The sequence below is a fragment of the Mustela nivalis genome, assembly GCF_964662115.1.
Source record: "Mustela nivalis genome assembly, chromosome: 1".
In the NCBI taxonomy this organism is placed as follows: domain Eukaryota; kingdom Metazoa; phylum Chordata; class Mammalia; order Carnivora; family Mustelidae; genus Mustela; species Mustela nivalis.
The window spans coordinates 121,174,908-121,187,380 of record NC_139020.1 but is presented as its reverse complement, the minus strand read 5'-3'; the positions used below and the strand labels follow the sequence as shown (position 1 = coordinate 121,187,380).

At 41.7% G+C, this 12,473-nt stretch overlaps 2 protein-coding genes and 1 long non-coding RNA gene across 9 annotated transcripts in view; 1 reads left to right on the top strand and 2 right to left on the bottom strand.

Annotated features, from left to right (window-relative positions):
- COPB2 (COPI coat complex subunit beta 2) overlaps positions 1–12,473 on the bottom strand; it is a 460,843-nt gene that overhangs the window by 256,110 nt on the left and 192,260 nt on the right. The gene's annotated exons all lie outside the window — the stretch shown is intronic.
- NMNAT3 (nicotinamide nucleotide adenylyltransferase 3) overlaps positions 1–12,473 on the bottom strand; it is a 123,771-nt gene that overhangs the window by 64,128 nt on the left and 47,170 nt on the right. For 5 of the 6 annotated variants that reach the window (XM_082740993.1, XM_082740991.1, XM_082740992.1 and 2 more), the window contains exon 2: positions 7,146–7,295. In XM_082740993.1, the coding sequence (XP_082597119.1) occupies positions 7,146–7,254 (109 nt within the window). In that variant the 5' untranslated portion in view covers positions 7,255–7,295. Of the gene's footprint in view, positions 1–7,145; positions 7,296–12,473 lie in introns of those variants that run through there. The other variant, XM_082740989.1, reaches the window with a different exon arrangement.
- Positions 1–12,473, top strand: part of LOC309869662 — an 86,446-nt gene that overhangs the window by 62,963 nt on the left and 11,010 nt on the right. Inside the window, exon 2 of one of the 2 annotated variants that reach the window (XR_014314313.1) lies at positions 10,667–10,764. This is a non-coding gene — a long non-coding RNA (uncharacterized lncRNA). Of the gene's footprint in view, positions 1–10,663; positions 10,765–12,473 lie in introns of both variants that reach the window. The other variant, XR_014314314.1, reaches the window with a different exon arrangement.

The window sequence follows — 12,473 nt, the reverse complement described above, 5'->3', positions numbered from 1 at the left end:
CTAGCTTTAGAGCATTGTGGTCTGAAAATATGCAGGGAATGATCCCAATCTTTTGATACCGGTTGAGTCCTGATTTAGGACCGAGGATGTGATCTATTCTGGAGAATGTTCCATGTGCACTAGAGAAGAATGTGTATTCTGTTGCTTTGGGATGAAATGATCTGAATATATCTGGGATGTCCATCTAGTCCAGTGTGTTGTTTAAGGCCTTTATTTCCTTGCTGATCTTTTGCTTGGATGATCTGTCCATTTCAGTGAGGAGAGTGTTAAAGTCCCCTACTATTATTGTATTATTGTTGATGTGCTTCTTTGATTTTGTTATTAATTGGTTTATATAGTTGGCTGCTCCCACGTTGGGGGCATAGATATTTAAAATTGTTAGATATTCTTGTTGGACAGACACTTTGAGTATGATATAATGTCCTTCCTCATCTCTTATTATAGTCTTTGGCTTAAAATCTAATTGATCTGATAGAAGGATTGCCACTCCTTCTTTCTCCTGATGTCCATTAGCATGGTAAATTCTTTTCCACCCCCCTCACTTTAAATCTGGAGGTGTCTTCAGGCTTAAAATGAGTTTCTTGGAGGCAACATATAGATGGGTTTTGTTTTTGTATCCATTCTGATACCCTGTGTCTTTTGATTGGGGCATTTAGCCCATTAACATTCAGGGTAACTATTGAGAGATATGAATTTAGTGCCATTGTATTGCCTATAAGGTGACTGTTACTGTATATTGTCTCTGTTCTTTACTGATCTACCACTTGTAGGCTCTCTCTTTGCTTAGAGGACCCCTTTCAATATTTCCTGTAGAGCTGGTTTGGTGTTTGCAAATTCTTTCAGTTTTTGTTTGTCCTGGAAGCTTTTAATCTCTCCTTCTATTTTCAATGGTAGCCTAGCTGGATATAGTATTCTTGCCTGCATGTTTTTCTCGTTTAGTGCTTTGAAAATATCATGCCAGCTCTTTCTGGCCTGCCAGGTCTCTGTGGATAAGTCAGTTGCCAATCTAATATTTTTACCATTGTATGTTACAGACTTCTTTTCCTGTGCTGTTTTCAGGATTTTCTCTTTGTCACTCAGACTTGAAAATTTTACTATTAGGTGATGGGTTATGGGCCTATTCTTATTGATTTTGAGGGGAGTTCTCTGAACCTCCTGAATTTTGATGCTCGTTCCCTTTGCCATATTGGGGAAATTCTCCCCAATAATTCTCTTCTGCTCCCCTCTCTCTTTCTTCTTCTTCTGGAATCCCAATTATTCTAATGTTGTTTTGTCCTATGGTGTCACTTATCTCTCGAATTCTCCCCTCGTGGTCCAGTAGCTGCTTGTCTCTCTTTTGCTCAGCTTCTTTATTCTCTGTCATTTGGTCTTCTATATCACTAATTCTTTCTTCTGCCTCATTTATCCTAGCAGTGAGTGCCTCCATTTTTTATTGCACCTCATTAATAGCTTTTTTGATTTCAACTTGGTTAGATTTTAGTTCTTTTATTTCTCCAGAAAGGGCTTTTATGTCTCCCAAGAGGGTTTCTCTAATATCTTCCATGCCTTTTTCGAGCCCGGGTACAACCTTGAGAATTGTCATTCTGAACTCTAGATCTGACATATTATCAATGTCTGTATTAATTAGATCCCTAGCCTTCGGTATTGCCTCTTGTTCTTTTTTTTCTGGTGAATTTTTCCGCCTTGTCATTTTGTCCAGATAAGAGTATATGAAGGAGCAAAGAAAATACTAACAGGGTGGCAACAACACCAGGAAAATATGCTTTAACCAAATCAGAAGAGCTCCCAAATGGTGAGGGGGGGAGAAAGGGGATAAAAAGAGGTTCAAAAAGAAAGAAAGAAAAAAAAAAAAGAAAAGAAAAGAAATAAAAAAAAAAAGAAAACGAATAAAGAAAAATATAAAAAGGAAAAAATATATATATTAGATAAACTAGTTAAAAAACATTAAGAAAGAAAAGGGTAAAAGTTAAAAAAAAATTTTAGCAGAAGAAAATAAAAATGAAAAAAAAATTAACTGCAAGACTAAAAAAAAAATCACAGGGAGAAAGCCATGAGTTCCGTGCTTTGCATTCTCCTACTCTGGAATTCTGCTGCTCTCCTTGGTATTGAAACCGCACTCCTTGGTAGGTGAACTTGGTCCTGGCTGGATTTCTTGTTGATCTTCTGGGGGAGGGGCCTGGTGTAGTGATTCTCAAGTGTCTTTGCCCCAGGCAGAATTGCACCGCCTGTACCAGGGGCCGGGCTGAGTAATCCGCTGGGGTTTGCTTTCCGGAGCTTTTGTTCCTTGAGCGCTTTCTGTAGAGTTCCGGAGGACAGGAAAACAAATGGCGGCCTCTGGTCTCCGGCCCGGAGAAGCCGAGAGCCCAGGGCCCCACTCCTCAGCGTGCCCTCAGATAACAGCGCCCAGTTACTCCCGTCTGCTTGACCTCCGGCCACGCTCCGAGCCCACTGCGCCTGTGGTTGGTTCAAGGTAACCCCCGAGCTAGGAGCTTACTGTCGGCTCTGTCTCTGTAGCCGGCTTTCCCGTTCCAATACCCGCAAGCTCTGCGACACTCAGGCACCCCCGATCCTTCTGTGACCCTGCGGGACCTGACGCCACGCTGACCCCGCGTGGGCTTAGCCCCGGTTTAGCCTCTGGAGCGATGTCCCTCAGTGGAACAGACTTTTAAAAGTCCCGATTTTGTGCTCCGTTGCTCCGCCGCTTGCAGGGAGCCGGCCCTTCCCCCGGGGTCTATCTTCCCGTCGCTTTGGATTCACTTCTCCGCCAGTCCTACCTTTCAGAAAGTGATTGATTTTCTGTTTCCAGAATTGCTGTTCTTCTTCTCTTCGATCTGCCAATGGATTTGCAGGTGTTTGCAATCTTTAGGTAAGCTATCTAGCTGATCTCTTGCTAGCTGAAGTAGTCTCAGCCTGCTACTTCTCCGCCATCTTGACTCCTCCCTCCCTATCCCTAATTTCTTAAGACAGGAGCTGAACTCACAGATGTGAGAGCTATTTATCCATCCATCTTTTCCCTTTCCTTTTTCCTTCCCTTTTGCTTTCTCTTCCCTTCTTTCCCTCCTTACCCAATATGGTATTTAGTGCTGTAAAATTCCCCTAAGTACTGCTTTAGTGACATCCCAAAATTTTTGATATATTGTTTTCATTTCCATTTAGCTCAAAATATTCTTTGGTTTCCATTTGGCTTTCTTTTATAACCCATGGGTTTTTAGACATGTGTTACTTTATTTTCATATTTGGGGATCTTCCAGAGGTCTTTTTGTTAGTAATTTGTCATTTAATTCTACTGTGGTTTAGGATGCACTTTGTAGGATTTTAATCCTTTTACCTTTATTGAGATTTCTTTTATGGTCCAAAATACAGTCTATCTCGGTAAATATTCTCTATGTCCTTGAAAGGAACAGGTATTCTGCTGATGTTTGGTTGAGTGTTCTTTAAATGTCAACTAGGTCAAATTGGTTGACAGTGTCATTCAAGACTTCTACATTCTTAATTATTTTCTGTGTACTTATTCTATCAGTAAGAATTGAAATATCTGACTGTAATTGTAGATTTATCTATTTTTCTTGCAGCTCCATGTTATTAAGTAAAAAAAAGATTCAGGATTATTATTTCTTAAAGAATTGGACTCCTTATCCCTTTTTCATATGAAATCTATTTTCTCTGATATTACTATAGCCATTTCAGCTTTCTTTTAACTAGTGTCAGCATGGAGTAGTTTTCCATTCTTTTACTTTGAACGTATTTGTGTCTTTATATTTTAACGTATTTCTTGTAGGCATCATATAGTTGTAGTTGGGTGTTGCTTATTTTATCCAATCTGATGGTGTCTGCACTTTAGTAGGAGTTGTTAGACTACAACTGACACTTCTGGGCACCAACCCCCCATGCAACTGAAAATCCACATGTAATGTTTAACTTCACCCCAACTTAACTAATAGCCTACTGCTGACCAGAAACCTTACTGATAACAAAAAGTTCATTAACACATATGTATTGTATGTATTATAACACATATGTTGTATGTATTATATATCATGTTTTTACTGATACAGAAAGTTCCTTAATACATATGTTGTATGTATTATATACCATGTTCTTATAATAAAGCAAGCTAGAGAAAAGAAGATGTTATGAAGAAAATTGTAAGGAAGAGAAAATACATTTATAGAATTGTACTGTAGTCATAAAAAAAATCTGTGTATAAATGGACCTGTACAGTTCAAATCTGTGCTGTTCAAGGGTCAACTGTACTTTTATTTTGTGATTACTGATATTGTTAGATTTAAGTCTGTCATTTTGTTATTTGTTTTCTATTTGCCCCATCTATTCTTCAGTCCTCTTTCCTTCTTTCCTTTCTTCTTCTAAATTAACTGAGTATATTCTGATTCTATTTTGTCTCCTTTGTAGGCTTCTTAGCTATACTTTTTTTTTAAGTGGCTGTATTAGGGTTTATTTTATATCTATCTACCTGTCTATCTGTCTATGGCACAATCTACCTTTAGGTGATACTATACTACTTCACGTATAAGAATCTTACAATAGTCTTCCATTTTTCCCCTCCCCATGTTTATGACATTGTCATGTGTTTTATGTGTCATATACTTGTCATATATTTTACTTCTACATATGTTATAAACCCCACAATATATTCCTATTATTTTTGTTTGAACAGTCAGTCGTCTTTTAAAGAAGTTTAAGTAATAAGAGAAAAACTTACATAATTGCCCATGTGGTTACCAGTGCCTTGTATTCCTATTGTGTAGATCCATATTTCCATTTGGTATCATTTCTCTCTGCCTGAAGGATTTTAGCATTTCAGTAGTGAAAGTCTGATGGTAAAATCTTTCAGCTTTTATATAGTTGAAAAAACATTTTTTTTTTTGCCTTTGTTTCTTCAAGATATATTTTTTGTTGGATATAGAATCCTAGGTTGACAATTTTTTTCTTTCAGTACTTTAAAGATGCTGTTCCACTAAATCCCCTTTTGCTGAATTCAATAATGGGAAATCTGTTGTCCTATTTATTTTTGTTCTGTGGCTGCTTCTAAGATTTATTGTTGGTTTGTGAGAAATTTTAGTATCATATACCTTGGTGTTGTTTTCTTCACATTTCTTACATCTGGCATTTGAGCTACTTGATAGAATCTGTTTTCATCAAATTTGGAAATTTTTTAGTCAGTATTTCTTCAAATATTTTTTCCTGTTCTTCCTCTGTTTTTTCCTTCTAGGATTACAAGTATATCATGATTCTTTTAAGTTACCCAATGAGATCATTTATATTCTTTCTTTTCAGAATTCCATTTTTCCTGCTGTGTTTCATTTTAGATCAATTCTACCGTGCTATCTTTAAGTTCACTAACCTTTTCTTCCGCAATATCTAATCTGTTAATCCTTTCCATTGTATTTTTCATCACCTCTTGTAGTTTTCATCTCTTAGTATTTGAGCTCTTTTTATATTTTCCAGGCCTCTACTTCTGAGCATATGGCACATAATTATAGTAACTGTTTTAATGCCGTCTGCTAATTCTAACATCTGTGTGAGTTCTGTTTCAGTTTCAATTGATTTTTCTCCTCATTATGGGTATGTGTACAGACTAAATTTTTTGCCACAGAACACCAACTTGCCCTCCAAAAATGTTTCATTTATCCTATCATTACCAATAGATGACAATGTCTATTTCCCTCTCTATCCTGCCACCACTAGATTTTGTCAGTCCTTTAATTTTGCCAATAGCACAGGCTAAAGCTATTTGCTGCTCTAACAGATTTTTACTGAGCACTGACTACAACCTGGTGATGGCTGGTGGAATTTCTGTGATGTTCAAGCAGCCATAGTAGCTGCCATCATGGTGCTTATAACTTTGTGGTATTGACCATGTTTTTATTTGTATTTTCACTGATTATCAGTGACACTGAGCATCTTTTCCCAAGTTTATTGGTCATTTATATTTCTCCTTTGGTATACTACTACTAATGTTCACTGGATTGTTTGGATTTTATTCCTTTGTAAGAGCTATGTATTTACTAAGGATAGATACCCGCTTTCACTTTTCTAAAGATTTATTTGAGAGAGTGTGTGCACAAGTGAAGGGAGAAACAGGGAAAGAGAATCTCCCCAAGGAGACTCCCCACTAGGTGGGGCTTGATCCCACAACCCATGAAAACATGACCTCAGCTTAAATCAAGAGTCAGATGCTTAACTGACTGAGCCACCCAGGCACCCTCACTTTCATCTTTTGATACAAAGACATTCCCTTTAAAATAAACTAATAGTTGTATATAATTTCTTTGAAGAAATTATTTGCATGTTACCGGAATACTTTTTTTCTATATTAAAAATAAATAGGAATTGATTCTGGTTTAAAAACAATGCCCTTAAAGGCAAATATTTTTGAATACAAAAATACAAAATACATATATGAATACTTAAGGTATACATAAATATATAAATACTTCCATATATATCTGACATCAACATATAAATAATTCACATTCTTTTTAGAATAATTATGCAGATTCCAAATGCCATTTTACTCTCTTAATAATGAAATGGAAAGTCAGAGATGGAACGTTTCTAGATTAAATATTCCCAGCTGATGAAATATTTCTGGCAAAGCCATGCCATCTGTATTGGAAATGGCCTATATGCAAGATTGTTAATTTGTAATTGTCTAAGATCTATTTAAAGAAAATGTCAAAATTCCCATTATAGCATGTTTGCTTTCCCACTGAAGAACAGCAAGAGTTCTCATGCACACACACAAGAGTAGCAAGGCACACACTACCTCCTTATCTGGCTGAGCAGGAAGCAGATAAATGCTTCCTGGGAGTATCAGGAAGAATGCCCAGAGACACAATTTCTAGAAAGTGCCCATGGTCTTTTTAGCCTTTGTGGGCAACAAGTGGCAGGGGATACTGGAGCCTGACAAGTTGTCAACTTTATGGCCAGGGATAGGACTTGTCCACATATCACGGGGCTAAGAGGTTAGCTCTCTGAATATGATGGGGGAATGTATGCCACCAGTTATGCTGTGAATTCCTATACTGAGCAGTTTTAATAATGGTGGTGATGCCAACAGACAGCAGAACCCTATGAGGCCCAAGCCATCAGTTTGTCCATTGGGCCTGGCCCCTCTGACTGACCTGTCTGATGTAGGTGGTCTCTGGCCACTTCAAACAAGCGCAGGTGCATGTTGGTGATGGGATTGAAGGAGCCACAGGCCAGGAGCACCACTGGGATTCGGCTCTTCATCTTCTCAGGCACATCTGCACCCGCAGCAGTGGCCACCCTGCCTTCATGGGGACAAAAACTGATGTTAGAGAGCTGGCATCAGACAATTGTCCAGATCAGCGTCCCTAAAGCATATAGATGCTATTACTTCTCATTTATAAGGTGACTGAGGGGGCAGTAATAACAGTAACAACATTTACGGAGGCTTTACCGTGGGCCAGGACCTGTGCTCAACACTATGTCACTTAGTGTTGTCACCCCCTTACCTCCCCAAATCCTTTCCACAATCCTGAAAGGTCACCCATCCAGCTCAGGGACCTTAGAAGCTACACAACTGGAATGCAGACAGCCTGATGCAGAGACCATGTTCTTCTTATAAGCTCTATAACCTCCCTGGGCTCTGATAGGTTACCTTGAAATCAAAAGGAGGTATGTAAGACCCCCATATGTCATCTCTGACAGTCCAAGTGAAACTCACTATGTCCCAGAGTAGACTGGTACTTGCAAAATTTGAGCCAAGAATTCCTATATATCCTTTACCCAGATTCCCCAAATGTTAACATCTTACTACATTTGGTTTATCACTCATTCTCTCTCTCTACACAACACACACACACACACACACATTTTTACCTATAATTTTTTTTTCAGGTGTCTAAGGGTAAGTTGTAGATGTAATACTTCTTTATCCTTAAGTACTTCAGTATGTGTTTTCTAAGAACAAAGGCATTTTCTTATATAACTACAGAGCAATGACTAAAATCCAGAAATTAAGATTGTTACAGGATGAGTATCTAAGCTACAGATCTTTTCTGATTTTACCTATTGTCCTTTATCTACGGCAGAAGCATTTTGAGGGTACCGTCCACCTTCCAGTCTCCACCACCTGGGGATTTCAGGGCCAGGGTTAGGTTAAAGGAAAGGAATAAACAGCCTGGGCTCTAGGACATGCTGGCATACATGGCTCTCCTGCCTCTGAGATGCTCCCTCCTGGAGCGGTGAGCTCTACTGGAATTAGGCTATGTGATGGGGGACAAATCACAGTTCCTCCCTCAGCTGCAGTTTCCTCATATGCAAAATGGGGATAATATGATATCCTCTTACAGGGTTGTTGTGAGGATAAATGAGCAATGTATGAGAAGTCTTATTTTTTATTAAAAGTAAGCATTTAATAAATTACTGTGGCTGTGACAATGATCATGCCAATAATGAAATGGGTGCTTCAGCTGCTGTCCATGACGAAGAGGAGAGAGGAGGTGGCTCCCAGTGAGCCTCACCCCCTAGTACTCACCTGCAGTCCCTCCCCTTGAGTGTGGGCTGGGCCTACTAACTTGCTTCTACTAAACAGAAGACAGCAAAAGAGTGGGATTTCGCTCCACAGAGGTTACAAAAAGTCTCTGGCTTCCCTTTTGCTTTCTTGTTTGCTCACTTTGATGAAGCCGGCTGTCCTGCTGTGAGATGCCTCATGGGGAGACCCTTGGGGCAAAGAACTGAAAGGGGACCTCTGGTGCCAACAGCCTGTGAGGAATGAAATCCTGCCCATAGCACATTAGTGAACGTGGAAGTGGGCCATTCCCCAATCAAGTCTTTAGATGACACCGAAGGCCTGTGAACATCTTGACTGCAGCCTTGTGAGAGACTCTAAACCAGAAGACCCACTTAAGTAATGTATAGAAATAGTCCCAACTCATAGAAACTATGAGATAATAAATGTGTGTTATTTTAACCTGCTAAATTTTGGGTTAATTTGTAAAGCACCAAGGGTAACTAATACAGTGACCTACAGGAAAAATGTGTGGTGGTTCTGACTATAATTCTGCAATGGCAGGGGTAACATGGAGAGTTCTCAGTCACTGGAACCTGGAACTTTCTTTGTACCTAAGGAAACTATTGTAATCTGGCCTTCGTTGTCTGCTTCTCCAGATCCAATGCAGCTGCCTACTTTCAGACTTTTTGTCATGCAAGAAAAGACACCCTCTATCTGTTGAAGTCACTGAAGTTAGGATGCTGAAACTTCTAGTCAAATGCTGCAAAGGCAGGGACTTATGTCCAACCACTGCCTGCCTCAAACTTCAGCAACAGGGGAATACTTGTCAGTGGTTTCTCTGTGAGCTCCTCATGGCTTCCTGCTTCAAGCTTTTGTACATGTTATTTCAGTTTCTTCCAACTGGAATACCCCCCAGCACACCCCAATCTGTTAAGATTCAACTCAGGTGATCATTTGTGACTTCAATCACTATTTCTTGACTGCCTACTAGGTGCCTGTCTCAGTTAGGGATGCATTTGGCTACAAGTCCCAGAAGCCTAAAACTTTAAGGGCTTAAACACACAGAGGTTATTTGTTTCTTGCATGACAAGAAGTCTAAGTAGGCAGCCGCCATTAGGTCACTGGCTCAACAAGGACCTGCAGTTCTCTCAGTTTTTCCCTCATGGTCACAAGATCGTTGCTGTGGCTACAGCCATCTTGAATGTGATCAAGGAAAGAAAGAGCAAAGAGCTACTCAGGTTATAGCTCTTAATCAAAAATACAGCCTCTCCAGTGGGAATCAGCAAAGAAAAGGGAATTGGAAATAGGATTAGCTAATGCACGGCATCTGCCATAGACTTGGGGATACAATGGCTATGGAGCTGGCTGCTGAGCTGGCTCTTCTGACAGCTAGCTGGGGTCGGGGAATTTATGACTTACCTTCCATAAACCATAGACCCCATTCTTTTGTAAAAACCTGCTCTTGTGCCTTTCCCACCCACCAGACAATAAGCCCACTAAGAACAGGAATGGTGTTTCCTTCATCTCTGGCTCCCACCTTCAAGCACAGCACCTGGCCCGGAGGAGGGCTCAGTGAAGATTGCAAAGGGTGGTGGCTAGCTGTAGAGGGAAACTGGGTCCTGGCAGGGGGAAGGCCTAATGCACTTCCTAATGTAGAGACGTTATTCTGGATGTATTCTGAGGTACAGCATGTAGGTAAAAAGAACTTCCAACGTAAGCTGGCTACAGTTTCTTCAATCTTCCTTGAAGGCAGCAGTAACACCCCCAACTGCGGCAGAAGAAAGCAGTCTGCAAGCTACTGCTGCTAGCTTCTTCCTGGGGAAGGTGGGTGGTTTAATGAGATATTATTTGCAGAGTGTGCTTAGCTATTCACAAAAGCAGCCTTGTGATGACTGTATCTGGAGAGGCTGGCTGATATACAAACTATTATGAAGCCTTTCAAAATTCTATTTCGTTTTGACAAAATATAATTTTTTAGAGCTGCTAAAACACATAACGGCAGCATCTCAGGTAACCTGGGGTTTTGATTGTTTTTTTTCAAAAGTTCCCAGAAACTATAAATTAGATCATTTGTTTGAATGGCGGCATCAACAGCAATGGAGTGTGATGTTGGGGAGAAGTATCAATGATATTTAATGTGTCTGTCTTTTCTTTCCTTGCCAGCAGTGCACCGAGCCACAATGCTCCAGAGTGACTGAGCCTGTTGGGGCCACGGCTGGGGTGGGAAGAGGCACTGAGTGTGGGTTCCCAGGCTCAGGAACAAGGTTGGTGCTTCTGCCTCACTTGTGTACTCTAACCTGCGTCAACTAAACCTGCTCCCACACCCAAACCCAATGAAACACAATGACAGCCTTAGAAAGGACTCACTCCAGGGGCCACTAGGAGAATAAACCAGGTTCTGATTTGCATGCAGGTCTCCTCAGACATGAGGGCACATGTAGGCCATAAAGTGAGTCACCTGCCCTGCCACCGAGTAGTATCTAGTGAGATGAAGCAAGGGCGGGACGACGTTGGCGATCGATGGTTCTCATCAAGAAGCATTTTTTTAAAAAAATTATTTTTAAGAGAGAGCAAACACAAGTGGGGGGAGGGGTGGAAGGAGAGGCAGGCTCCCCCGCTGAGCAGGGAGCCCGATGCGGTGCTCCCTCCCAGGACCCTGAGATCACAGACCTGAGCTGAAGGCAGACGCCTAACCAACTGAGTCACCCAGGCGCCCTCATCAATAAGCAGAGTGAGCAGTAATTGCTGCTGAAGAACTTAAGCTGAGAAGGAGGCATGCGTGATCTTCTTGGAATTTCTCATTAAAACGAAGAGACAAGGCGAACAGCTTCCACCTGGGGCCACAGACTCCTCTCCAGATATAGACCACATTTGGCTTCACAGCCACCCCAACAGCATGTCACCCCACTCTTCGAAGACAGCACACTGCGTCCCTTCTCCCCACTTCTGCAGACGCTGTTCCGGCTACCTCAAACACCCTCCTCCTCATCCCTGCCTTCAAGCTGTTCTCCTTGGAGTGTTTACCCAACCCCCCAGCCCCTCACCAGGCTATACATACCCAGGACCCGCTTTATCACTTTCTACTTCCAGCCACCACAGAGCTGCCATTGCTTCGTCCCCATCATGCTCTCCCCCAAGCAGAAGGTGAACTCCCACGGGGTGGCTTCTCATTCACATGGGTCCTCTCACCTCCTGCACTGTGCCTAGCACACAGGTGCTCAGGAAATGTGGAGAACGAATGAGAGAATGAGGGATGGTCTCCAACTGAGCATCGTCCTTTGCAAGTGGCTACCTCACTTCTTTGGTTCTGTCCCAAACAGTCCTGGACTGGGCCTGCCGCAGATATAAACTGACCTTTCTGGCTTCCAAGAGGCACTTCAGACCCCAAGACCCCACTCCACTTCAGACTGAAATCCAATAAGACATTCCTGCCCTGGTGCACCATGGTCCATGGCAGGATCCCATCGGCCTGGATAGGCCAACTTCCCGCCCACTGACACCAAGGGCATCCCTCTGCTCTGGAGAGCTAGAGGCTAGCAGTTGCTGCCCTGACAGGCACAGGCTCTGCAGATGTGGTTAAATTCAGGACCACATATAGGAAGGTTAGACTGGATTATGCAGATGGGCCCAGTTTTATCATGAGGGTCCTAGTGAGGAGGAGGAAAGGAGGGTCAGACACCAAAAGATGCAAGGGTCCAAGTGACCATCAGCAGGTAAGAGGCTATGCTGCCGACTTTGACAGATGACGGGGTGAGGAACCAAGCGGTGCAAGTGGCCTCTAGGAGCTGGAACTGGCAAAAGGAAACAGATCCTCCCCTAGAACCTTCAGAAAGAATGCAACCCTGTGGACCCCTTGGTTTCAGGCTTCTGACCTGTAGAATGGTAAGAAAATAAAACTGTTGTTTTCAACTGGTCATTCAGGGCAATCTGTTACAGTAGCCATAGGAAACAAATACACTCCCCGATGTGGGCG